This window comes from Falco punctatus (assembly GCF_963210335.1).
Source record: "Falco punctatus genome assembly, chromosome: 8".
Lineage (NCBI taxonomy): Eukaryota > Metazoa > Chordata > Aves > Falconiformes > Falconidae > Falco > Falco punctatus.
In genome coordinates, this window is record NC_137588.1 from 43,888,427 (window position 1) to 43,915,168 (window position 26,742).

Here is a 26,742-nt window from a genome sequence, read left to right on the forward strand (position 1 = left end):
AATCATAGAATGGTTTGGGTTGAAAGGGACCCTTTAAGGTCATCTAGTCTGACCCACCCTGCAGTGAGCAGGGACATCTTCAACTAGATCAAGTTGCTTTAGAGCCCTATCCAACTCGACCTTGAATGTTTCCAGGGATGGGGCATCTACCCACCTCTCAGGGCAACCTGTTCCAGTGTTTCACCATCCTCATCGTAAAAAAATTTCTTCCTTATATCTAGCCTGAATCTACTCTCTTTTAGTTTAGAACCATTACGCTTTGCCCTGTTGCTGCAGGCCCTGTTTAAAAAGTCTGTTCCCATCTTTCTTATAAGCCCCCTTTATATATTGAAAGGCCCCAATAAGGTCCCCCCAGAGCCTTGTCTTCTCCAGGCTGAACAACCCCAACTCTCTCAGCCTTTCCTTATAGAAGAGGTGTTCCATCCCTCTTATGACTGTTGTAGCCTCCTCGGGACCTGCTCCAACAGGTCTGCATCTGTCTTGTACAGAGGATTCCAGAGCTGGATGCAGTACTACTGGTGGAGTCTCATGAGTGGATAGATGGGAAGAATCACTTCCCTTGACCTGCAGGCCACTGGGAAGCACTGGGTGATCAAATGTACAATTAATAAGCAGGAGAGGACACAACAATGTGGTAATAGTTACCTAACTGACTATAAGTACTCGAGGTGGAGAGCAGGTGGGAGTACTAATCCAGAATGATTGAGCCTGGTGGTGTTTAAACCAGCTGTGTAGCTGAACATGTGAACTAACTTATTTCTTGCATTACTTTGATAAAAACAATAGCTAGATAACCTTTTTGGGCTGGAGTAGTGGAATTACTGTATTTCTAGGATTTTTTAAATTTTTGAGTTCTTGGTTTAAAACATTGTATTAGTAAATACTTTTAATTTAGATAATGCTCAATTTCTGTAATCCAGAGTCAATAATTTTATGCTACTTTTAAGTAGTGTTCATAACTGCAGCCTTTGATGTGCTTACAATGAGAAGAGTAAGGGTAGCTTGTTCTAATAGGTGGGGAATACACTTGACTTTATCCATGCATTTGTTGCAGATGCTCTGGCATCTGCTACGTTGCTGAAACTTTAACTTGTATTTCTCAGTCTACAGGCAAAGTGGACCTTAATAGCATTGTGTACAGTTCACTGTTTTTAATTCAGGTGCTGTTCTTATGTAACTTCTGACAAATGGTCAGAATTTTCATATTCATGTATAAGAGAGAGAGTCATACCTTAATAATCTGAAGATCCCAGATGGATTTACCAGACTGAAACCAGCCTAGGTTTCAGCTTAACTTTAGAATTCTGGTAAGTAAATTTAAATTTAATACTGCTCTGGAATCTGTCAGATTTGAAAAAAATTTGAGTAGGATCACAAAATCTTGAATTTCTGCATTTACACAGTAGAGTTATCCATCTGGATTGTAACAATTGGAGGACATCTTGTGATGGTATTTTCCTCTGCTTTTCTGTAACAGATCTTCAAGACAGGCCTGCCTCTTCATATGCAGAGGGAGCAAGACCAAAAGAGAACTCATTAAGCGCTTTGAGGCTGAATGCATCCATGAACCGCCAGTTGCCTTCTGATCATCGGCCATCTTTTTTCAACAGAGACTCTAACATGAGCTCTTCAAGATCCAGCTATTCTTCAAGACAAAGGAGAAATGAATTGGAGTCTCCCCAGAGGAGCATGCAGCCAGCATTTTCTCTTGCTGCCATGAGAGATGAAACTCCTTCTTCAAGTGGTTCTGAAAGGGTTTTATCTTCTCAGAGGTCATTGAATGAGCCTACAGCTGACAGCGAAGGGAGGCGCACAACCAGACAGCTGCTATCTCGTTTAGCATCTAGTATGTCATCTACATTTTTCTCTCGAAGGTCTAGCCAAGATTCATTGCATACAAGACCATTAGGCTCTGAAGAGTCAACGGTCCCAAGAGTTCAAGCTTCTACTCTGTCAAGCAGTAATGGAGCTGCAACTCCGTTGTCCGAAGTTCCAGGACTTCAGACATCTGAAGCTTCTCAGGGATTTAGTTTTCTTAGGCGAAGATGGGGTTTATCAGGAGTTTCACAGAATCATAACTCAGATTCAGATGGAGAAAGTTACAGGCCAGACTCTGAAAGTAGGAGCACAGGATCCTGGTTATCATCATCTCTGAGGAACAGATGCACACCTCTCTTTTCCAGACGAAGAAGAGAAGGAAGAGATGAATCCTCAAGGATCTCTACCTCTGATACAACTGCTAGATCACAACATGTCTTCAGAAGAAGAGAGTCAGGTGAGGAGACCTCTCTTGAAGCTTCAGATAGCCCTCCTCGGGCTTCTGTTAGCAGACCACCAACACCTGCAGTATCTGGTATTCCTGCAGCTACTGCCTCCCCACAACATTCAGCCCACAGTAGGAGAAGTTCTGGAACTCTGCCTGGTTCTCTCTTTCGCTTTGCAGTGCCTCCAACATTAGGAAGCAGTCTGTCTGACAATCTTATGATAACTGTAGATATTATTCCCTCTGGCTGGAATCAGTCTGATGGACAGGAAAGTGGCAAGTCTAAAATACCACCTTCAAGAGATCCAGAAAGGCTCCAGAAAATTAAAGAGAGGTAAATTAGTATGTTCTTTTGAGAGAAAATTCAGCTGACTTAACATGAGTTTTCTGTAACTGTGATGTTAAAAGGAAGCTTTCCTTCTAAGAAGGTGGCAACTGAGTCTTGTCGCCTGTGTTCTCACTTTTGTCTTTAGAAAAACTTGTTTTAATCCTTGTAGGTGTTAGAACAGTTTAGTGAACAGAATTGTCATTATAAAAAGTCTTACATTAAATGTGTCACAGCACTTGTTGATGTTTCTTCCTGCAGCCTGCTTTTAGAAGATTCTGAAGATGAAGAGGGTGACTTATGCAGAATCTGTCAGATGTCCTCTGCAAGTTCTGATAACCTTCTAATAGAGCCATGCAAATGCACTGGCAGTCTGCAGTATGTTCACCAGGAGTGCATGAAAAAGTGGCTGCAGTCCAAGATTAATTCAGGTAAAACAGACTCTGGACCAAGGTAAATTTCCAGTTAAATTGGGAGGCTTAATATTAAGGGTAGTCCTCCTGGTTAAAATTATTTGAAAAATGAGCAGCTGGGGAAAAAGAGCAGTGTGGCACTTCCAGACTTGTGTGTCTGTGCAGTTTCTCATGTGATTAGTTCCAAGAACTGTATTTGTCATTTAAAGGATCATGTTTCTGGGTTTGTATACTAAGACGTTAGAAAAAATACAATATTGCAGAAGTGTAGCTTTAGAACTACTTACCACTTTTCTCCACCCTTCCTCATGTATGTGGATCTAGTTGTTAAGACTTTTGTAGACGTGCTTGTAGCAGAGTGATAGGGATTTGAAAATCCAAGTGTTTTTCTACTGTAACTGTACTTGAATCTTTTTTTTTTAAGATACTAACTCCTGTTCAAGTCAGTTAAAACTACTTATTCAAAACAGTGCTTCAGACTGCGTATAGATTTTTTTTTTTGAAGAAATACTTCAGAAATTGCACACTGTACCAATGTTTTTGTAATAAATTGATTGACCAATTTATAACTTATCTATAGTATTTTTAAGACTCAAAAACAGGTGGCTTGGTAGCAGACAGGAAAACAGTGAATACTTTTTATCAAAGGAAGGTGCTAGCACCTGTTTAGTTTTTTTACTTACTATCAGAGGACCCACATCAGAGTAGGGATGTATTAGAAGCCTCAGCCTGTCAGAGAAATTAATTTGCAGTATTTAACTACAGAAGATGTAAATCTACCACAAACTTGCTTTGTTCATCTTGTTGCTTATTAGAGCAGTTTGTTTTAAACCTGGTACTTTAAAGCAAAGCGTTACTCTGACAATAACTTTTAAGCTATTCCAGTATATTTATTACTACTTTTGTGTATATTTGGATTACATTGTAGCATTCAAACAGCCCAAGCAGCGATTTTATGTCAGGCTTTCAGTAGGAGATGTCTGGTGTCCAGAATGAACATGAGGCAAAATATGTGGCGTTGGATAGAGAATAAACATTCTGTAGCATTTAAGTTCTGACAGTAGCAGATCGTTACTACATTTGTTTTAGAGGTTTTCTTTTCTTCTAACCTTGCTCTGCAAAATAAACTCAAATATTAAGTTACAGTTTGTAATGCTTGTGTAATTGTTTCCTATGTTGTTGATTGTTGCAACTTGACACTGACTTTCCCCCTGTCCCTCCCCACCAGGTTCTTCTTTGGAAGCAGTAACAACTTGTGAACTGTGCAAAGAGAAGTTGCACCTGAATCTGGAAGACTTTGATATTCATGAACTCTATAGGGCACATGCGAATGAACAAGTTAGTATATTTTGCATAATTTGGTAAGTGTTGTTTTAGTGCTGGGAGGGTGCTCTTCTTTAGAGAAGGGAAATGCATCTCCTTTTCAGAAGGACTGATATGCACATAAAGGAATGTCAACATGGAACAGATTTTTCTCCTCAGTGTTCAGAGAAATTCTGTCTTCCTCCTGTGCTTCCCATAGCTGAGCTTTCAGTAAGTGTAATCTCTTACCCTTTTCTTAGGTGCAGATCTGTCATCTAGCTTTGCAGTCCAGTGTCTCTTGATACATAGGTGCAGTGAGAATACTAGTATGATGAGATTGGATGTCACATTAAGTCATGAATTGTCTTTGCTTTTAGCCATCTTTTAACACGCTAAAGCAGTTGGTTTAAACGTACCATTTAAAAATTCTTCTGTTTCATCAAAGTGGTAGAAACTAACCTCTTTTCTAAGAACTTCCTGCTGCTCCCTGAAGTCCTTTCCTAAATCAAAAATAAATGCATGCCCACTAGTATTACTCTCACTACGTAAAAAAATTATCCTAGAACTACTGGATTGTGTAGTGTTTAAAACTGAATAAATAACAAAAATCTGGTGTTATTTTAGTGAACTTTATTCAGAAGGTTTTCCTTATTCTCTGGGTTGTGTTCTGTGGATATAGAAAGACAAGGAAATTTGCCCGCCTCAGAAATTGAAAGAAAACAGAAAATTACACCAGTTTTGGGGCCAAACGTCAGCTTCTAATTCTCTTACTATTTAGAGTAAGCTCTTACCCTAGTACTGTAGTTCTGTCACTTAGGCTAGACTCTGAAAACTCTTTCTTGAGAGTGCCATCATCTTCTGTTTTAGCACAACTGGTTGTTCGTTTACTGTCACTGTACTTAGATAGAAATAAGAACTTTGAAACTTTTTTCCTAAAGGAATTGAGACTAAATGATCAGATCAGCAGTAGCATTCTGAAATTTTTTATCTTAGGAGGGAAAATAATTTCTCAAAATACTTAAAACATCACAGAGTTCTTTAGGGTATTTCCCTTTATTTTGGCTTTCTGTAAAGTGTTGTGACCATTGAAGAGAAACCAGCAAAATTAGTTGGTTTTGTTTTCTCCAGTGGTATAATACTCTGATTCTTAGATTCCTTCCCATGAACCAATAGTGCTGACTGAAATTTTATTTGTAGAGCTTTAGTTGTCTTCAAGGATAACATGTTAGATCTGGGATCTAACATGGATGTGGATGGGAAGAACCAGAAGTATAAGTAGCTTTTTGGAATTCCAATTTTTTTAATACTACATTTCACTAATTCTCTTGGAACAACTAGAGATCAAATTTGTAATGTTTCCAGTAAAATTCAATTATTATTCTACTTTTTGAATCGTATATGCAGATGCATCACTGACATTCTGAATGTTTCTTTTCATCTCCTTTAAGGCAGACTATGAATTTATCAGCTCTGGTCTCTACCTTGTAGTGTTGTTACACTTATGTGAGCAGCGCTTTTCTGATATGCTAGGAACTGCAAGTGAGGCCAGCACACGTGTCAGAGTAAGTACGCAGTGACTTTATGACAGGAATTGCTCGTACAGAGAACTTGGAACTAGATAGTTACCTGGAGTGACCTAGGAGCTAGATACCCAAAAAGCATGCTTATTTAACAAATTTAGGTTTGAAATGATCAGGGTTTGTCAGTGCAGTAACACCATGCATTTGAAGCTGAAGGTACTACTTCATTGCAGTTCCTTTGTTGTAAAATCATTTTTGTCAAGGTTGTTGGTAATTCATTGCTTTGCATGTATTGTCATGATTGTTGAGAATTTATGCAGAACTGGAAGGTTAACCTCCCTGTGTACAAAAGATGCAGTTGAGAATGTTGGACTGTCTTATTTGATTAATTTTTCTTATTATGCCAGTTTACATCTCAAAGGTCTATACCTTGCAGTGCTTTTCTGCTGGATTGTGCCTAAATATGTACTTGAATATTACTTTCTGCAGCTGACTAGCTATATTATGATTTTCTGGCATTAGTCAGAACTCTTTATTAGTGGTATTCAGCTGGATTCTTGTTACTTAAGTGGCTTGGCTTAGAAATGCAGTAAGTACACATTTTACCATTAAGAGATCATAATGCAAAGTTATTTCTGCATAGTGACTCATTCAGAAATCCTGTATTCTTACACATTTATTTGATACTAGGTAATGAATCAGTGTTCTTCATCATCTGAGCTCCTGAAAAGCTGATGACTTTTTTTTTTTTTTTAATGACATAGAATTGACAATATTTAACTTGTCCAACACTTTCTGGAATGGTTGCTAGCAGGTACTCTGCCTTTGGGGTAGAGGCAGGACTGTGCTCTAGTTTCTTACTGCATTGGAACAGTGGTCCTCTTCTTTTTTTTTTTTTTTTTTTTTGTTACCCATCTAATGTAGTGCACGATCCACAAATGAAATGTCCAATTTTCTCTGCTACAAGTGTAGAAACATAAAAGACATATGATCTAATAGTAGCCAGCATCCAATGCAGGTTCTTAGCTTGAGTGTATTGCGGAAATACCGTATTTTTACTTTTTTCATCAGAGGTGGCATTACACAATTGTGTGATGCCGCATTTTAAACCAGGGAGAGCACCGATGCGTATTTCATACCCAGCATACAACTGACATATGGAAACCATAGCGTTATATTCTTGTTTTATTTGCTGTGTCTTAACATCTGGACTATCACTGAAAGAGTGATGTCGGTTGTCACTGACAAAAAAGCACTTGGCTGAGACTTTCAGAATTGTCTAAGGAACTTGTATTCTTAGGGATTTTGGCTTTGGATTTTGATACTATGTACTTCTAAGATTAAACTGCCACCAATGCCTAATAGTAATCCTGCTCTTGAACTTTATAGTTAAAATCTTAAGTGTGTTTATGCATTTTTCATTAACTTCGTTCAGTCAGAGGGCTCTGTTTTGCCATATTAATGGTGAAGTAAATGAAATGGATGCAACTAGTGAAGTCCTTACAGATCGTGGTTTTCTGCATTACAATTTCTAGGAAAAATTTTCATATAACTGGCACTTGTTCATGTGTGCTACTTTTGAAAATGATGTTTTACAGACTGTAGAACATGAAGATGATGCCAGTAACCACTACCATAAACATTTGACATAGAGTGAAAGCTGAAATAACTGTGCAGTAGCAATTTGAAATCTAGTGTGTGGGGATTTATATTAAATTTTGCATTGATTTTTGTAAGTTGGGCTAATGGGTTAGGATAACCAACCTCTGGGGTGAAGCTTTGGGATGGAAAAAGTGAAGAAAACTTTGCTAACTTGTTGCAAATCTCTGCAGATAACTTTGCAACTTTTAAACTACTTTCTCTCTGCCTTGTTTCTAGTTTATTAACCTTGCAAGAACTCTTCAGGCACATATGGAAGATATTGAAAGTAGGTGCTTCCCCTCTTCTCCCATTAGATCAACTCAGAAGTTAAATTTAAGTACAATCCTCCTTGCCAAGATTCATAATACTGAGCTTAATTACTGAAAATCTGACTTTACCCAGCAGTGGTTTTTCCATTATCAGTAGGATTATTCTGAGAGGGAACTGGTTTTAATTCTCCATGATTAATTTCCCAACAGCATAGAGTTGTTTAGACCACAGAAGTGTTTTCTGCAAGTGACAGCAAGATTCCTCACTAGATACAGTCTGGTTATCGTAATTCAGGTAGTATATTGTTACAGGATTGGTGGTGACCAACCATCAGGTTATAGCCTTTTACATGAGTCCTAGTAGAAAAGAAACATTTAAAGTTGAATTTCACTGCACTTAAGTTACCATACTTACCTTGCCATTTCCTCTTTTCCCCTCGCTTTTTTTGCGCTCTTCTCCCCTTTCTTTTTTCTATCCACGCACAGTTTTTGGTTGTGTGTATTCCTTGATAAGAGCTATCCACTTCAGGAATTAAATTTAACAGTCGCCAGTTTTGACAAAGGACTAGCCTACTTTTCACCTAATGGCTTCTTCAGTATACTTAAATTCAAAACTATGTCCTGACTTCTAATAAAGGTATTCTGAATCTAATAGGCAGTGGAAGGGTAGTGGATCTACCTTTTTGTTTTTCCTAGTGTGCATGTGAATGTCAACATTCACAGTTCATATATGAATTTTCAGTGCATAGGATGTATTTAGAGTATGATAGGGAATGTTGTATGTGTGTGGAAGTCTTAGTTCAAGGAGCAGGTGATTATTTCTGCGTTCAGAACAGACAAAGGTGTACTTGAGTTCAGAACTTACTCCTAAGTTATGTGCGTCCTTACTAGAGTAAAAATTAATGAGTGCCATTTTACACAGTAATTTGATTTATATTTGATTCAGGCTTTACCTAACCTGCAGGTGAGGAATACAGAGTTTTATGTTTGTTATTGGTGCTACTTTAGTTACATTTCTCTTTTAAGATCTGGGGAAGTGAGGAGATAGGCATTGCTTCTTTCTGTGTTCAGAGATGGGACAAGTTACTCAAGTGTAAATACTTTCTTGCCTGCAGAGTTTGCTTAAGTGGACAATTACATTCCTGTTTTGGACAAGCAGCACTTTACAAGCCTATTGTAGATGTGTGTGCTGACTTTTTCTTTAATCGTAGTCGACAAGTATGTGTTTGTCTTTTAATTCAGCTTGCAACAACAAAATCCTATGCATATGTGGGCTTTATGTTCATTTTGCATATGCTGAAAGAATGGGGGTGGAGAGGAGCTGCTTCCAAGTAGGCGAGTCCGTTTGTTTAGACTGCAGAACCTTTCTAAATATTTTAGTATCCAGATTACTCACAAAGTGAACAATTTCTTTTCCTTGTGTTGGGTGCTGCTGTCATGGATTGAATATGTTCTCCTCTGAGTGCTGTTGGAATTAGCCACTGTAAACACTACATAAAAGTTGAATCTCTGGCGTAATTAAGTTTTTCTTCCATCTATTTTGAGGAAGAACAGCAGGAGGACACTGCATTTTGTAATGTTGAGTTTTGATTTGAAAATGCTGTATTTTTCTGACATAAGGTGCATTTAAATATTAAGCTATGTAATTACACAAGGTTTGGGTGGGTGTTCAATCTGCTATTTAATTTTATAATATTACCTTTATTTACACTATTCATCTTAGTGTTCTAAGTTCACAAACCTTTGTAAAGGCTTCTAATTATACTATGTTGTTCAATAGCTTCCGAGGATGATTCTGAAGACTGATGCTGGTAGAACCTTCATACTGCAAGAGATAAATAGAATTGCTGCAGAAATGCTGAACTGGCAAGAACAACGTCAACATGCATTTGTTTTTTTCCTCTCCTTAGTAAAAAGTGCATTGAATATTACTGTAGTTTTTGAAGTATTGTTGAATTCAAAATCAGCTGCTCGGCAGTGGGACTCAGTGGACTTGCAAACTACTCAGCATGTGCAAGGATTAGATAAATAAAAAGCAACTTCCCTTTTTAAATGATGAGGATGATATGCTTTGGTTTGGAAGACAGCAGATTTTGAATATTTAAGAAAGCTATATCTCCCTTTATGTTTCCTTCCTACTGTAGTCAGATTTCTGGTTTTGTCTATCAAGTTTTTCTCCTCTACTGGCACTAAGTGGTTATAGTGAGTTTCAGGGTGAGGGTGGGCAGGGAGGGTGGGGATGTCCATGTACTTAATTAGGTTTTGTTTGGGTTTTTTAAATGCCTCTGTTGCCACATTATATAATAACTGATTGCTTCCAGTGTTAATGAATGAACAGGAGGATGAGCAAGATACCGTTGAGATTGGGTTTTGGTTTATTTGAAGATTATTATTTAACTCAAAAAGCAATAAGAACTTGCAGTGGTCTTCTAATATTTAGTGATGGCTTTTTTTATGTACTGGTTTGGAAATTGGAGATTATATTTGATATTATGTGGCTATTCCATTATGGAATATTGCAGGTGTAAACTCTTGCATTTCAGCATTCCTGGCAGATATGCAACTTGATAAAGTCCTAAGGTTGTTCAGTTTAATCAGACTTTTTTAGATCCCACCTTCACTGTTCAAAGCACTGGTTATCAATGTGTTTTCTAGTGTTGTCACTTCTTTATAAATAAAGACAATAGAGGTATGCATCTTTACTGGTATTGTCCATTTTATTTAAACATGGATATCTACCAGCACTTACACTTGAAAATTTAGAAGGCTATAGTCTGTGGTATATCTTTACTAATGTTTGTAAATTCTTATGCAGATATTTAAGATTGTATCTGACCATTGAAATACTTTATATGAACAGTGGTACAATAAATTGTCATACATGTACTGGAATTGTATTTCCTATAAATATTTGTTAGTTTTAATTACTATAGTACCAATGTATCTGCAAAGAGTGCAGTATGTTGAAATACCTTGAGTTTAGTTTATTGTTACAGTATGTAAAACTTAACTTGTGCAGAAGGAAGGATGTGCCTTAACAGCTGAAATGAGCTCACATGATTTTAGGAGTTAACTTTGCTAGCGTTACATAAGATGGCCTGTCATCTGTGAGACTTGAAAGAAAATGGAATGCTAAGGAAATTGCACGTTTCTGTGCTCCTTCTGGTAACCTTAGGCATTGAGTATTCAGTGCCAACACTCAGAAGTATCATTCCAACAATTAGTTGAAATATAGCTTTCTTCCAGACATCAGTTTAAAAAGTGAAGGGCCAGGCATATGTGAAAATGTATTCTAACTAATTTCTGAAGAAAGTGAATACAGGTTTTATTATAAAAGTTAAATGTTTAATCCTTTCTGAGTTAGTTGGTATAGCTTACTAAACCATCAGAAAGTGAAGCAGACAGTATTTCATATGCCCTCAATACATTTAGAATTAAAAGCATGAGCACTGATAGCCTACTAAATTGATTACTTGAAGAGTACTATAAAAAAAAATTGTCCTTTTAACAAATAGCATTCCAAGGAGGTGAGCGATTTAAGTAGCTACAGTTCCATGTACAAATTCAGTTCAAGTCAATTGTCACTTTGTTGTCCTGCAGCCTTGTTGAGCTCCAGTGCAAACAAAGGAGTGACATGGGGAAATACTGGTGGAATCGGTGAAGAGCAGAGGTTCTGAATGCAGCAGTTGGGAAGAATGCTGCTGCCAGCCCCAGCTGCCTCCCCTGAGGAGAGCTCTGCCTTGCAACCCAGGTCCCCACCTAGCTACAGAAGGGTAGAGGCTGGGAGCAGCCACAATTTGCTGTCTTCCGTAGACCTGAGCTGTAAGATCTCTGTCTGTGGGGGTGTCTGTGTAAGCCCTTGTTGGTCTGTGCAAGTGCTGTTTCTGTCAGCACAAAGCATATATATGCTCACTTAAGTGTCTGTGCAAATAGGTGTTTGTCTTGTCTGCCGGTGCTGTCTCATGCCTGCACCATGTTCTCTCCCTGGGTTTGGAGACATAGGGAATGGCTACAGCTTGTTGCTGGTTCTAGCTGTTTCCAGGGGTACCTGATCCTCAGTGGTGGGCCCAGATCTCCCCAGTGAGGCCAGTGATGACAGGTCGAGGTGTGGATGGCAGCATGGGGGTGGGAATAAGCTGCAGAGTTGAGAGTGCCTTGCCCCACAGTTAAGAGTTGTGGGGTTGATAGGGCCCAAAGGTGTGCAGTGCCATTGTGAGTCCTTCGTGCTGCAGCTCCCTCAGATGGAGATGCTTGCAAGTGTCCATCCTGGGGTTCTACAGCTGCTTTTGTGTCGGGTGAGAGCATGATTTTCCATGTCACAATTCTGACTTTTGCAACTCTGTGTGTACTGTTCTTTTGTTGTGTGCCAGCTTAATTTTCCAGGTTGCTTGTGCCACACTGTATTTCAAATGTCCTTTGTCTTGTGCATTGTTAGGCTCTTCCCAAACCTGGCTGTGGTTCTGGCTGTTCTGCCACTCTTCCATTACGAGGAAGTTACTTCACGCTTGATACCACTATCTCTGGACAAGTGTCTTTAACACAGGATGTCTAGAAAGATGCTGGAACAGCAAAGGATGAGCAGTGAAAGCTTTCAGCGAGCTTAATGAGCTCAGAAGAACAGAGAAGCCTGGAGTTCTGGGTCATCTAGCATGTAGTAAGGTAATAATGGAGTTGGAAGGGTAGGGCGTTCAATTCTGGCTATGGTATCTGTGTTGTTGGCAGTTGGATTAGATGATTGTTGTAGGCTCCTTGCAAATGAACTATTCCATTCTAGAGTCAGGTGGGTTATGCATGTGGAATTCTGTGTGCATCTTGTTTGGAAAATGAAGGGGGGGGTGTTCCCTGTGGGCCAGGGTGAGTGCTTGCTAGCTACATGGTACAACTGGTACAATATTGAAGTCTTGGGACCTCTAGTAAAGGAAGTGGGTGCAGGCTTTGTTGGTTGCTGCATAAGGATGTAACCTTGTGTGTCTGGGATAGGTTGCTGGGTTGAAGATGGGATGGGGTAGGAAGTTCTAATGCACCTTTGTTACAAAAAATGACTTCCAGTCTTGGCTTTTTCTGCAGCATGAGCACTGGGAAGAATTGTCAGCTGAGGCTGGCTGAAAGAGTTATTGATTGTGCCTTTGATTTCCACCAAACAGCACAGAAGTGGATAAATACAGAAACTGCCTTCTACTGTACTTGGGACCGCCCCATTTGCCACCCTTCCCTCACGCTCCCTGTGTTCACCTTCCAGCACATTGCAGAGCACTGCAATTTTTTTGTCTGTCTACTACTTACTAAATATTTTTCTGTCCCTTACTTGCTTAATCTCTCCTCTCCTTACACCTTTTTCCTGCTCCTTGTCCGTTTCTTGTTTGCAGCATCATGTTTTCCAGCTCCCTCTATGTCCCTCTGTCCTTCCTCCTGCCTTTCTCTTCCCTTTTACCCCCCTGTCCTACTGCATCTGGACAGTGAGCCTTGTGGCAAGCTCACTCTCGGATTTCTCATGTGCGTTAGTGAATAAACATCTCCTGCCTCCTGTGTGCCCACCGGGTGTGTTTGCAGCTCCTGGCTGTGCCCAGATGCAAGGGAGGGGGTGATATGCTGTGGGGCTCTGGCAATGGCCCCTGTTCCCCTGGGGCTCCAGCTGATGCCTGTAGCACTGGGGCAGTGCAGGGAGGGGACATCTCAGGGTGGCACAGTGTTGTCCTTGTTATACTCCATGGTATTAATGATGGTTCATTTTGTATCTGGCTTTTCTTCACTCTTTTGAATGGGGCTTCCTCGGGTAGAACTAATGCCAAGAGGAAAAAAGCATGCAGTCCAGTCATAACGGGCGAGGTGCACACTGTCATCTTTCATAATGCTTCATAAAATGGCTTGTATTGATTTCTAAGTCTTCGGTGTTTTTTCAAAAGCTGTGCAGTTATGGGAACAGACAAGAGAAAGGGTGAGTCCACTAGCTAAGATGATGATAAGCAGTCTATTTAGTATCTTCTGATTCTACTTTGAATTAACAAAGACACAAGATTCTTATCAGGGTCTGATGTGGTAATTCCTTCATGTCCTACTTCTACCAATAGTGGATAAATTAGATATATGTTCTTCTTTCAACGTCTCCTGCTATAATGGGCTCTCTTGGTTTTTTTGCACCTTCTAACAACTCAGCCTTGGGAAATCCTTGTTTATCATCCCCTTCTCTTCCAGTGTCTTCTGTGCTTGTTTCCTTTGCCATCTCCCAGGGGATTTTGTACTGCTTTCTCTTTGGATTTTGTAGGATTGTTGATGCCATGACCTCTCCCATCCAGAAGGTTCTTCAGGGTGATTTCCAGCCCTATAATGATTTCTGTGGCTCTGTCTCACATCCCTGCAAATTTTCTTGTCTGGTCCCAGGTGGACCAAACCTATCTAGAGAAACAGGTAGAGGCTGAGTGTCAACAGCATAGACCTTGTAAAAATTTTCATACTGTTCTCTATAGTTCCTTTCCCATTCTCTGTATCTTTCCTCTTCCAATGGATCTTGGAAGTCTACAGATCTGCCAGAGTAAGCTTTCACATCATATGGTGGAACTTCTGTGTATGTGTTGAAAACACGTTCTCCTTCCCCTTAACGTGTGGCCTGTTTAGTGGGAGAGTGGCCTCTAAATACCAGACTAGAGCCCTTTACCATGCTTGGTATCTTCTGTAGGGGGGTGATCTTGACTGTGAGTGGGAATAACCATGTGACCTTGACCTACGACAACAGTTCTGACTTCTTTCTGCCTCTGCTTGGATATGGTGGTGATCGTGAGTAGGAATGAGAGGGGGCATGGCTAGATGATAAGAGTGCAGGAGCAAGGGTGAGAAGAACCTGGTCTTGACTTGGAGTAGGTATGCGAACTTCTAGAGTGAGATGAAGTTGTATATGGAGACTTGGACCTTAAAAAACAAAAGAAATTTATGAAGTTAATTCAAAACAGTAATTCACACCTTTTTTTTTTCTCCCAAATTTGTTTAGGTTTGGGTTTTTTTCCTCTCCATATGCTTATGTCAAAGCTTCTTTCAGCTGCTGATATACTGCTACTGCAAACCGAAGAGCATAACAGCATGTAAAGGTTTCTGCTTACGAGCCAGAACAGCTGTTGCTGTGGTAGTGTAAAAACACCCAGGAAGGGTAAGTCTGCTTCCACTCAATTCTATCGCATGAACTACCCTAGCTATGGATGGATTTCAGGGGTGTATACTGGCGTCTACTGGTACGTGAACATACAGATGTGTCACTACCCAGCAACTACCTGCAGCACAAATCACTTTTGTTGCAGTAAGATGCAAAAAGAGCAAGTCTTAATGGCTACACCATGGCATCAAACACCAAGAAAATAGGATTTAGGCTGGAGACAGTAAAGCTCCATTTGAAAATGCCAACTTAGTTTATTTAACTTCACTACGTATTTGGCAATTTGTACAGGATGCAAAATACCCCACTTCTAGCCAGCTGTAGCCAAATTTTGCACATACCTCTAGCTCTAACCAAGGACAGTGACCACATTTCAAGAAAAATCCTAGCTAAAAGCTTCTAAACTCAGTCTCTAGTAACATGACCAAATGCCATTGCTCTGGGAAAGATACTGACAGCATTACTAGCAGAGAGTTCTTCCAATTCCTGCTCAAGTGCTTTTTGAGGACAGAAGACATCAGCTATCTTGAGTTTTTTCTTTACAAGTTGTTCCACGTATGTTCATTCCTCCTCCAATTTAAGATTTCCATACAAGTCTGATCTTTTAATTCATAAGAAAAATGTTAAGAATGTCAACAAAATCTGAGTGAAAGGCACCAGTTTGCAGTCCAGGCTGAAATCTGTACCCATGCAAGATTAGACAAAGAGAACATTAAAGCAATTTCTCTTATGTATCTTCTCCAAAGTGCTTTGAGGTAACAGTTACAATCAGAGCACAGAGACGGAGGAATCTACACCTGTTCAGTTTCTAGCCTCCTCAGGGCTGTCAAGAGGTGAAGGATGTCACTACAGAGAAGCTTTGGCAAAAGAGAACACCTATTCCTTCACAACTGCTGTCCAGTTATAACTATCAGTCACCTGTAATCCCTGCCATCTTTGAGCTAGTGACGTACATGTGGAGCTCCCATCACTGCTAATCCCTTGAACCATCCAGTCCACCTAAGGATAGAGAGGTGGACTGGAACTCCTCCTGATTCTTCTAGACAATCTGCTTTTCCGTTAGGGACATGCAAGCAATTACCTGGAAAATAAAGCAAAGCAGGAGCACGGTGGTGAGCACTTCTTCAACTTCAGCATTTTTCTGGCAGCTTTCTGTTTATTTGAGCATGAACATACCCTCATTTCTGGGTCCTCACCATTTGCCTTCCACATCCTCACCCCAAGCAGTTGCCTCAGTCTTCTCCCCCTACATTCAGCTTTGTGACTGTGGGAAGAGGCTGCCCATGCTTAAAAAGAGACTCCCATCTCCCAGGTGCCACATGCTCAAGGCTCCTCTGCCACTCCTCAATACACTTCTGAGCTTCGAAGTACCGCACAGATACTAACCAATCTTCTCTCAAATGTCTTTTGAATTCTTCCCCATAAACTTCCTAGGTTGTTGCCTCGTGATGATCTGTTTGGCCTGGTCTTGTCCCTGAACTGTTCTTTCCTGGCTTACTGAATCTGAGAATTTTAGGTATCTCTGGGACGGATGCTGGGTTTTGTTTTATCTTTAAGATTTTATAAACACTGATGCACACTTACAGTCTATCTGTAACACACATATACCAAAAAGGAAGGACTAACCTGGCATGGCAATAATAGAGAAAACAGACTCCTCTCTCTCCAACTGAGAGAAAGTACTTTGGGTATTTGAGATGACTAAACTGAAAAAATTCAAAATGGTCATAAAAACCCAGCATTGACTCTTCCAAGAATTTGCTCAATCACTACCAACTAAGTCATTAAAAATAGAATGCTGGAGGCATTCTATTTTTAGGGAAATCAGCTTCTTCAGGCCTATCCAGCCAGTAATCAAAAGGGTGGCTTTCCACCTCATTCTGCCATTATGTTTAATTTTGTGATATATACTTAGTTTCCTCAAAAAGTGTTTTTCAGATAGTATACTATCTGATAGATGTCATCTGTATCTTTTTTGTATATTTTAAAAAATAATTTTATTATTTATAAGAAATATTTTTTAAAATATTTTAAGAAATTGAATATTTTTAAAAATAATTTTACTGCAAGCACAGATCCCCTTTGTTAAAGCCAACTCAAACTGAGCCACTTAAAAATGAATTACCACTTGTATTCTCCACAGCTTTCTGTGCATACGCATTTCATTACAAATCAGATATTGTAGAAGTAATGTATGTGTTACAGCCTGGTTTAACAGGTTACAAATAGTCACAGACTGAATTTCTGTGAAATACTTACAGTCCCCAGCCTGGTCTGCCACCTGCTGAGAAAACTGGACTGGCTCTCATTGGATGACCTTTTGGACTGGGGAGAAGAAAAAAAAAAATCCCATTCAGTTCATCTGAAGGTAATTTTCTTAAAGAAATTCTAAAGTTACGATCACTTACCAGTTGTGGGTATTGATTGCTCTTGGGGGGGCCCAGAAGACATGGTAGTGCCAGTTGTCTTGCTACTGGAACTGGACAGCCCTTGTGAGTAAGTGCAAACAGTTGGAAAATAAGCTCTAATCAATACCGTATTTCAACAGCATATGTTGAAATAAAACTTACCTTCTCTTCCAACACACTGCTGATTGACAGGAAGATTTAGAAAGGTGGCCGTCACCAAAGCAGCAAGTGTCACAGTCACAAGTGGTGGTGGTGACTGCTGCTGCTGAATCTTTACAGAGCCCTTTTGTGTAGCCTGTTCCATTTTGGAAGTTGTTCACAGCCTAGAGGCAGAAGAACATTTACAAAAAGGTTGAAGTGTCAGATTATGACAGTTCAGTAGATAGATGAAGAAAAGCCTCCACAGGGTAAAATGACTTGTTTATTCCTGTAAAGTCTACCAAGCCTACAGTAAAGAAGCATACAGATACATATGTGAACACATCACGTGCCACACTGCTGTTAAGGACTGGTAGCTCAGAGTATCTGTAGTTAGAGTACTTCAGTGTTAACAGCAAATTTGAGGGACAGGCAAGCATGCTTACACAGAAGTGTGACCTGAATTTACCAGGTTGCCTCCAAAGAGTTGTCAGCTTCTCTAACTACAGATAATGCATTTGACAAGTGAATGCAGCCTTATTCAGTTTAGCCTTCTTTAAGGAGATGTAAATAATTTCTTCCCTTTCAGCTTTTTACAAACAGACTTTTCTTACAAACAGTTTATGAAAAAGTCATTATGTTACCTGGCGCAGGAAGTTGTTGGCAACTAAAGCATCAGGAGAAACACCTGCCTGATGACACACTGGGCAAGTATGTTCCTCCAATTCCAGTAAAGCTGTTCTAATACCTGTAATTAGAAGCATCAAAATAGTTTTTAGCCAAACTGAGGAAATCTTTGGGGTTCTCATCAATTATACTAACACATAGACGATTAATGGGTGAATATGGTCCTGAATGGAGAGCATGAAGCTATAAATGTTCAGTAGTGTAAAAAATGTCTAGTATGCAGCAAATCGCTATACAGTTTTGACATTTCCCTGTTGTAACAGGTGAAGATGTAGAATGAGCTGCTTCCTGATGTTTGGACTAGCCTTTTCTCCGCTGTCTAGTACAGGAAGAAGCCACCAACATCAAGGCTAATGAACAAAGCACATCCCAAAAAGCCATGAGTCAGTTCGAGTTTTGAAGGTTTAACCAACTCTCCCGTGGCAAAGAATGTAGATTAAATGCCTGACTGCCTGTTTGTGGCGGACCAGAGTTAGTCACCAGAGCTGGCTCTGTAGTTGTGTATGAGAAAAAGGGCTGTGGACAAACTACGTGCATTCCATACCAGGCATACTTAAGTATGAAATAGACATGGCAGCACAGGTGATCTCCTAATTCCTGCTTTCAGAAGATCCGATGTGGCGTTTTGGATTAAAAAACATGGGAGAGGAGTTTACTCTAAATTACTCACATTCGTCACAATAACTTGCTCCACAGCAGAGAATAACTGCTGCATCCATCATTGGATCTTTACAAAGGGGACACAACAAGTCATCTGGAATGGGATCATATGTGGAGGAGGAACGCAGCTCCTCTGGTAAAGAGGGAGGCTTTTCCTTTTTCTCTCTAGCATAAGCTTCCCTGGAGGGTGGGTGGGAAAGGAAAAAAGAAAAAAGTGAAAGATGGGTAAATTTTTCCAAGCTTTGGATTTTATCAGAGGAAAATAATAGATGGAAGTCTTCTCACTCCACATTAGCTCTCTACAACACAGGCGTTTAGGTTAAATGACTTTTCTAGAGCCACAACATCAGAAGGAGGAGGGGGTAACAGTTTTCCTTCTGCAGAACTCTCCCATCCATAGGATGAACTACCCAGTCAGCTCAGAGTGGAAAAGAAAGAAAAGAGGAAGAAAAGCAGGGGAAAGGAATCCCACCTCTCCTTTGCCAAAGGGTAAATGTAAATTGCTGGATCAGGGTAAAGTTAGTCTCAGAGTAATTTCATTTTGTAAGAAGCCTTATGTTACAGCTTGTGCGACAGGAGATCCACAACAGAAAAAGAAGTGCTACCGAGTGCATTTTCAAACAGCCACTCTTGTCAGCACACAGGAGTAATTTCTTAGCTTATAGCAACAGGAAAACTTCAGACTGTTTCACACATGACATTTGCTAAAAGTCAGAGGGGGAGGAAATCTCAGTCCAACGGCTATTAAATTTTGCAAGAAGACTTTGAAATGTAAACCAGAAGCAAAATGAGCTTTCAAAGAGAACGATGCCAACTGTAAACAGTACTGAAATGTCTTGCAGAAATACAGGTTCCTAGCATACCCCAAGGTCAGCCAGCTTCCAGGGCCATGAACAGTAGTGCCACCCTATTTTAATATTGGAAAGTACTGCATATTTTAAGGTTAAGATACGAAGGTAGTGGTTCCTCCCTTTTAATTAGGGGCTGGCCACCTCGGCTGCATTGCCACTCATACATTTATGCACGGTTACTCTCTTCACTTTTTGGTCAGTCCAGTTAATTCCATACTTGCGCATTAATAGTTGGTATTGTGTACTTCCCAGCCTTTGTCAGCACAGCACCTTTTGTGTTGGGATCCTTCACCTCCAACAGGAAACTCACTGGAATTCCAGTGCTCCTTTTCATTATGGGAACAGGCTCCATATTTTTGTCCTGTTAAGAACAGAAATACAGACATCTCTCATCTCCAGACCCACACTTAAGATGACGTTTCAGTGATTATTTTAAGCAGTGAAAACCATTAATCCTTCTGTTTTACCTAATATAAGGGCTGCTTGACTCAAATTCCTGCTTCCCCCAATTAATATAGCCAGGACGTACCACAGGTTTGAGCAGAGTTTTGAACCCTTTGAACAGAGTTTTGAACACCATCGCCGAACATTTCATCATCTGTAAGCTGTCCATCCTTAGGATAAAGGACTCCAAATTTAAAATTCACAGGTCCCTGAGAAATAAAACCACACATTATAGGATAAACAGACAATCACACAAAAGACCTAAAATAATGTCTCCTCTAAGGACTTTTATATACATCTTTTGTATACGTCCTACACACGGGAATATACACTTCATACCAGCTCCATTACATGCTCAAGTAGCAGATACCTAATAATTTACTTTTGATCATAGGTTATGAATTTTATGATATTACTAAGTTGGTCATCTATTAATATGATATATTATGCCGGTGCTTAAAATGATTTTCAATCTCAGATGTTGCACAGAAACACCACATTTTTTTACTGCAATAAGCAATTGATATCTAAGTCATTATACATCACCAAGTGAGTGCTAGGAGTGAAAAGGTTACATTTACCTCTTGCTCTTCAAGAGCCAATAAATCCTGTAAACAAAACAATATCTTTAGCACACCAGTACTGAAGACAGCACAAACCCCCCTGTAACGTAGTTGTGTATTTGTTTTAATTTCAAAGTAGCCAGTTCAACTGATAAAGACAGCTGATTTTGTAACTGTAACCCTACTCCTCGTTATTATCCTACTACCGAAAGAAACAAACCACTGGCATTTATATGTAACAACTTATTTTTCCAGAAAATAATAAAAAGCCACAGCCAAACAACAACAAAAAAAGAAGTCACCTCCTACCTTCTGCATCTCAGGATGAAAAGTTTCCCTCGGGCTCTTCCCAAATTTGTCATGACTCACAGCACTGAAATGCAAGAAATACTGCTTTATAGGAGGGCAAGTATACATTTCAACATTAAACTGCTAACTGGCAGTAGTTAGAACTGATTTCGAAAAGAATTGTTCAAAGAGCCTTGCTTACGTGGAATTTTTTGTGAAAGAGCCATTTATTTCCCACAATACTAACCTCTGAGACTTCCTAAACTTCTTTTGGATTTTAAAACCAGAAATAACTAGGACATTCCACGGAGATCAGGTTTAAGTGTACTGTATTTACTTATAAAGCACAGAACTTTATTCCATCATCCTTCACTTTGGCTTTATACATAATCGTTGTGAGCGTATTAGGAAGACTCAATAACCTATTCTATTTCATAAGCTTCTCTTCTATCTCTTTGAAAATAATTCAAGGCATGTCAAATGAAAAATGAGCCGTTCAGCATCAAGTTCACACCCCAAAGATCCACAAGCAAGATCAACTGCCTCAATCAACAGAAAGACTTAATTTATAGCATTTCTTCCTAACTTGTGTTTCTACATGACTATTATTTTTGCCCATTTTTTCCCTAGCATTGATTTCTGGAGCTGCGCAGCATGCCACGGAGTGCCAAACGCAGTCTGTCTGAGGCACGCCGAGCTGACACAGAGGTCACATCTGATGCACCTTTCTATCATTGCTTATGCTAGGCCACCATGCGGACAGGATTTCCCGTAGTTCACTTTGAAAGCAATTAAAAATGCTAAAATTAATTTACAAAAAAGCAGGTTTATCGTGTAACTGAAAGTCTTTGAGATAGTCTGTAGCTAGACTCACACTGGCTGTGAACAGGGTGAAATGGCAAAGGACTATCAACCAGGCCCAAGGGAAGGCTCAAAGGCTGTAAAAGCTGAAGAATAGTCAGGGAAGGGATTTTAGTCCAAGCCCAAGTGGGCAAGAGGAGATGACATTAGTCCTACTGCCGGGAGGTGTGTGGGAAAATCACCTTGAAGGGGAGAGGGAATTTGAGAAAATTGCATCCTAACAGAAGCGTAGTATTACGGAAAGCTTTTTTAGGGTAAAATACAGCTATGGCCTTCAGGAAGGTTGGCATGCACACAATTTGTATCACCACAGTTCCCTAAGAAGCAGCAGCTCAGCGCACACTGATAGCTTAAGGCAAAAAGCCAAAAGCAACCCCTCAAAGCCCAGAACCATTCTCAGGAACACAGGAGTTAAGCCTAAAATTGGTTGAAAGCTGCTTCCTACCTCTTCCCCCACCACCTTTCCCCCTTCAACATCAGCACATTTCCTTGTGATCCCTTTTCACAAAAAAAAAAATAAAAAAAGATTGAGGCCTGTGATATCAGCTCGGTACCGGAGCACCACGATGCGCTTGCTGGCTACATGCTCTCTTAGAAGGCCAACAGCTTCTCTGCACACAACAGCTGAGGCTTCCAGCCTCTCTGGCCTTCCCACGCGCTGTGAAACGTGAGGAAGGCAAAGACCAATAACATCTCGGGGGGATCAGGAGGAAGTCGAGATGCACTACACTCAGAGCCCAACGTGTTACCCAAAAGAATTACCACAACAGAACAAGAGGCAGGAACAATCGGTAGACAGGCAGATAACATGCACGGCAGCAATACCCAGTCAGACTTGCAGGACACTTCCAGTCACTTCATCCTGCAACTTTATTTTGAATTTAGTTAAAAGGTAATCAGATTCTTAATGCTCATTCTGCTTTTTTAACTTCTGGAGAAAGGCTAACATGTGGCATTGGCATTACAGTCCAATTATTGCCCAAGCAGCAGCACAGCACTCTGAAGCAGCGGGCACATGGAGCCTCGTGGGCCCTCGGCAGGTGCAAAAGTTATCCCTCCGTAGTCAGCAGTCCGACTCACAAGCACAAGGCACATGTGGAAAAGTAACATCTAGACCGACCTTCAGTTTAGCTTCCCTTGATTTGTCAACGTACAATTCCGATGGACCTAGGTACAAAGAAAAAACAAAAGAGCCCCGTTTTGCTGGGAAGCAAATCCAAAGGCCTCTTCCCCTCGGCTGCTCTGGCCCAGGAGCTGACTGTCAAGACACAGGATCAGCCAGACACCTGAGCTGCTGCCTCCCAACCCTCCCCGGCAGTTAAACGCTCGCCCTTGGCAATACTTTTTAGAGAAATCAGCAGTCTGGGGCGAGGGGGGTGGATTCCGCCGCCGGCTTTCTTTCCTTTCGCTTGGCCGCTCGCAGAGACGGGAAGAGGCTCCTGACCCCCCCCGCGACAGCGTTACCGCAGGCCCCAAGGCAGCCTCTGCGGCCCGCTGGGCCGGCTGCCCCAGCCCGCTGCCACGGCCCCGGCCAGCTGCTGGGGGAAAGACGAAGCCCCGCGCAGAGCTGCAGCGGCTGCGCGGGCAGCCCGGAGGGAGGGGGGGAGGGGGGGGGGGGGGGGCGGCAGGGCGCCAGGGCCGACTCCCCTCCCGGGCCCCGCCGCCACAAGGGAGCACCGGGGCCGTCCCGCCGCCGCTCCTCGCCTCATCGCTGAGGCAGCAGCGCAGCTCCGAGAAAAAAAAAAGGCAGCAGCGTGAGGAGCCCGCTGACCACCGTGACTGCCGGGGAGACGAGAACCGCTGGCAGCCCGCTCACCTCAGCCCGCCCGCCGCCGGCACCAGGCGCTCCCTGCCGCAGCCAAGCGCCGGCCCGATACGTCCCCCCCAGCCGGCCTCTGCCCGCCGGGCTCGCCCGCCGGCCCCCGGCCGCCCTCAGCCCGACCGCTCACCCAGCGCGCCGCCGCACGTCCCGGCCCGAAAGTCTTCCGGGCTCCCGGGGAACCCCCGCACCGCCAGAGCCGCCCCAGGGTGCCGCGCGGGCCGGAAATGAACCCACTTTCCGGGGCCGGGCCGGGCCCGCCGCCGGCCCCGCCCACGCCCGCCGGCCCCGCCCCGCCGGGCAGCGTGACCCAGAGCCGGCCGAGGAGGGGCTGTGGCTCCCGGTCTGCGCCGGGGCGGGCAGGGGCTCGGTGCCGCCGCGGGCTCCTCTGAGCCTGCCGGCCCCCGGGTCTCTGTGGGGGATGCCCGCGGGGTGCGGGCTGTGCCGAGAGCGGCTACCTGGGGGAGGGGGGGGCGGGGAGACGCAGGTGAAGGAAAGACGCCTCTCCGTTGCCCCACCTTGCAGCCCTGCCGCGTAGTCTGCACCCCTTCGTTCTGGTAACACCTCACTTTCCCGTCACACGGAACGGCTGTGAGCTCAAGAGGTTAAACCGTGCAACACCTCATAATGGCTTACTTGTGCAGGGGAAAACCTTGTATGAGCTTTTCCTAAGCCACATATCCACACTACTCGCTTTTTCCTACTCAAAAAGTGCATTCCTGCAAAATCTCTTCTATTTTAAAAAAATATATTTAAAATTGCTGTTACTAACGTGCTTCCAAATGCAAGCAGAGCAAATGCACCCCTATTGCGCACAGCAAAATGGAATGCGTCATACAGAAATGATTTAACAGCTTGAGCCACGTGGGTGCTTTTGCATACGGAGGCAATAAGTGTTAATGCCTGGGCTGCGAGTGGGAAAAGGGCAGAGCAATGCGAAACCTGCAGCGGCAGCGAGCAGCTCCCGTGGTGCGGTGGCGTAAACTGGGCTGAGATCTCAGCCCGTGCTCACCGTGCCAGTGCTCAGCACAGGGTTGATGGAGCGCTGCTGCCATCTAGCGAAAAGAAATTGGGTACTGCAGCCGCCCGATTGGAGGAGTGCTGCTGCCATCTGGCAAGAAAAAATTGGGTACTGCAGCCGCCCAGTTGATGGATCGCTACTGCCATCTGGCGAAAAACATTGGGTACTGCATCCACCCGGTTGGTAGAGCGCTGCTGCCATCTAGCAACAAAAAATTAAATACTGCAGCCAGGCGCTTGGTGGTTCGCTGCTGCCGTCTAGCGAAACAAATTGGGTACTGCAGCCGCTTGGTTGGTGGACCGCTGCTGCCATCTAGCGAAAAAAAAAATGGGTACTGCAGCCGCCCGATTGGTGGAGCGCTGCTGCCATCTGGCGAAAAATATTGGATACTGCAGTCGCCCGGTTGAAGACCGCTGCTGCCATCTAGCGAAAAAAAATTAGGTACTGCAGCCGCCCGGTTGGTGGGGCGCTGCTGCCATCTAGCGAAAAAAATTGGGTACTGCAGCCGCCCGGTTACTGGAGCGCTACTGCCATCTGGCAACCAAAAATTGGTACCAGACCATGGGGCTCGAACGCATGTCCTCCGCGAGGGAAAGATTCTACCGTTGGCTTGACCCGAACCTGGGTCGTTTCAGTCGAGCCACTTCTACGCATGCGCTGGCCTTAGTTTGCCACAAATGCTACTTCGCATGCGTGAAAGCGGATTTCGTAATAAGCATACAAAACCACAAACCCCGCCCCGCGGCGTCAAGCCGATTCTGTGCAAACGCTGCCCTTACTTTTTCCTGAAATGCCACTGCGCATGCGTAAAAGGCGATTTCGTAATGCATATGCATCTATGGAAACCACTCGGTCGGCGTCAAGCCAATTATGCACATGCGCTGCCCTTAGTTTTGCAAGAAACCCCACTGTGCATGCGTAAGAGGCGATTTCGTAACCAATATGCGCCAATGGAAACCACGCCCCGCGGCGTCAAGCCCATTATACGAATGAGCTGCCCTTAATTATGACAGAACTCTGACTGTGCGTGCGTAATTGCCGATTTGGTAATGTTCATGTGCTGCCAGAAACCACGCCTCGGGGCGTCAACCTTATGATGTGCATGCGCTGCCCTTAGTTTGCCACTAACGCTATTGAACATGCGTATTAGGGTTAGGGTTAGGTGGAATGCCTTCCTGGCACCTTTCCCGGCTGGAGTTGGCCATGGGGTGTGCAAAAGAAGTCGGCGGTTCCCCATCTCTGCCCAGGAAGCCCAACTTCTGTGGTGCTTTTCAGCTGGCTGCCAAGGCAGTGTGACAAGTGCCAGCGGAATGCCTTCTTGGCACCTTTCCCCGCTGGAGTTGGCCATGGGGTGTGCAAAAGAAGTCATCAGTGTTTCGCCACGTCAGCCCAGGAAGCCAGACTTCTGTGGTGCCTTTCAGCTGGCTACCGGGGCAGTGTGAGAACTGCCAGCGGAATGCCTTCCTGGCACCTTTCCCCGCTGGAGTTCCAGGGAGGGAGCGTATAGCCTCTGAGGCACACGAGAGTGATGAGCAGGCAGCCGAGCCGAGCTCAACTGAGCAGAGCCGAGCCAAGCCGAGCCTAGCTGGGCTGATTAGAGATGAGCCGAGCCGAGCCGAGCCGAGCCAAGCCGAGCCGTGCCGTGCCGTGCCGATTCGAGCTAAGCCAGTCCGAGCCGTGCCGTGCCAAGGGAAGCCGAGCTGAGCCAAGCCGAGCCGAGCTGGGCCAAGCCGAGCTGAGCCGAGCCGAGCCGGGCCATGTCGAGCTGAGCCGAGCCAAACTGAGCCGGGCCATGTTGAGCCAAGCCTAGCCAGGCTGAGCCTAGCTGAGCCTGGCTGAGCCAATCTGAACCGAGCCAATCCAAGCCGAGCTGATCCGAGCCAAGCCGGGCCGAGCCGGGCCGATCCCAGCCGTGCCGAGCTGAGTCGAGCCGGGCTGGGCCAGGCCGGGCCGGGGCAGGACAGGCAGGGCAGAGTCCCGTTCCATGGGGCGATCGCCATCGAGGACAGAAGGGATGGCGGCAGCCACAAAGGACCTCCCGTCGGTCATGCGCATCGGGAACAGGTGCCCTGTTCGCTCTGCTTCGACCGCCCAAAAGCGGGGCTTTCTTGGGCCCGCTTCTTGACGG

The 26,742-nt window shown here is 43.2% G+C and overlaps 2 protein-coding genes across 8 annotated transcripts in view; one reads left to right on the plus strand and one right to left on the minus strand.

Moving 5' to 3' along the window:
* The window catches only part of MARCHF7 (membrane associated ring-CH-type finger 7), a 26,174-nt gene extending 15,739 nt beyond the window's left edge, over nucleotides 1-10,435 (plus strand). The window contains exons 6-11 of one of the 5 annotated variants that reach the window (XR_013929924.1): nucleotides 1,478-2,597; nucleotides 2,850-3,019; nucleotides 4,230-4,362; nucleotides 5,752-5,865; nucleotides 7,702-7,750; nucleotides 9,514-9,659. Coding sequence is in view for 3 of the 5 variants with exons in the window: in XM_080398677.1 (XP_080254803.1) it covers nucleotides 1,478-2,597; nucleotides 2,850-3,019; nucleotides 4,230-4,339; nucleotides 5,752-5,865; nucleotides 9,514-9,765 (1,766 nt within the window). In the remaining 2 variants the exon portion in view is untranslated. Of the gene's footprint in view, nucleotides 1-1,477; nucleotides 2,598-2,849; nucleotides 3,020-4,229; nucleotides 4,363-5,751; nucleotides 5,866-7,701; nucleotides 7,751-9,513 lie in introns of all 5 variants that reach the window. The other 4 variants (XM_080398678.1, XR_013929925.1, XM_080398677.1 and 1 more) reach the window with 4 other exon arrangements.
* LOC308068311 (uncharacterized protein) lies at nucleotides 10,432-25,950 on the minus strand. 3 transcript variants are annotated; one of them, XM_080398704.1, is made up of 13 exons: nucleotides 25,060-25,950; nucleotides 23,724-24,948; nucleotides 22,895-23,032; nucleotides 22,220-22,432; nucleotides 20,935-20,998; nucleotides 20,644-20,670; nucleotides 20,148-20,271; nucleotides 19,889-19,979; nucleotides 18,778-18,947; nucleotides 18,065-18,168; nucleotides 17,445-17,605; nucleotides 17,283-17,353; nucleotides 10,432-17,199 (listed from the first exon to the last, which is right to left on the minus strand). In XM_080398704.1, the coding sequence occupies exons 4-13, from the start codon at nucleotides 22,249-22,251 to the stop codon at nucleotides 17,180-17,182; spliced, it is 864 nt and encodes a 287-aa protein (XP_080254830.1). In that variant the 5' UTR covers nucleotides 22,252-22,432; nucleotides 22,895-23,032; nucleotides 23,724-24,948; nucleotides 25,060-25,950; the 3' UTR covers nucleotides 10,432-17,179. The 3 variants fall into 3 exon arrangements, 2 of the variants coding, with proteins under 2 accessions (XP_080254830.1, XP_080254831.1); XR_013929927.1 differs by lacking the exons at nucleotides 23,724-24,948; nucleotides 25,060-25,950 and having other exon boundaries at nucleotides 17,283-17,363; nucleotides 22,895-23,583; XM_080398705.1 differs by lacking the exons at nucleotides 23,724-24,948; nucleotides 25,060-25,950 and having other exon boundaries at nucleotides 10,432-17,363; nucleotides 22,895-23,583.
* Between the last annotated feature and the right edge of the window lie 792 nt (nucleotides 25,951-26,742).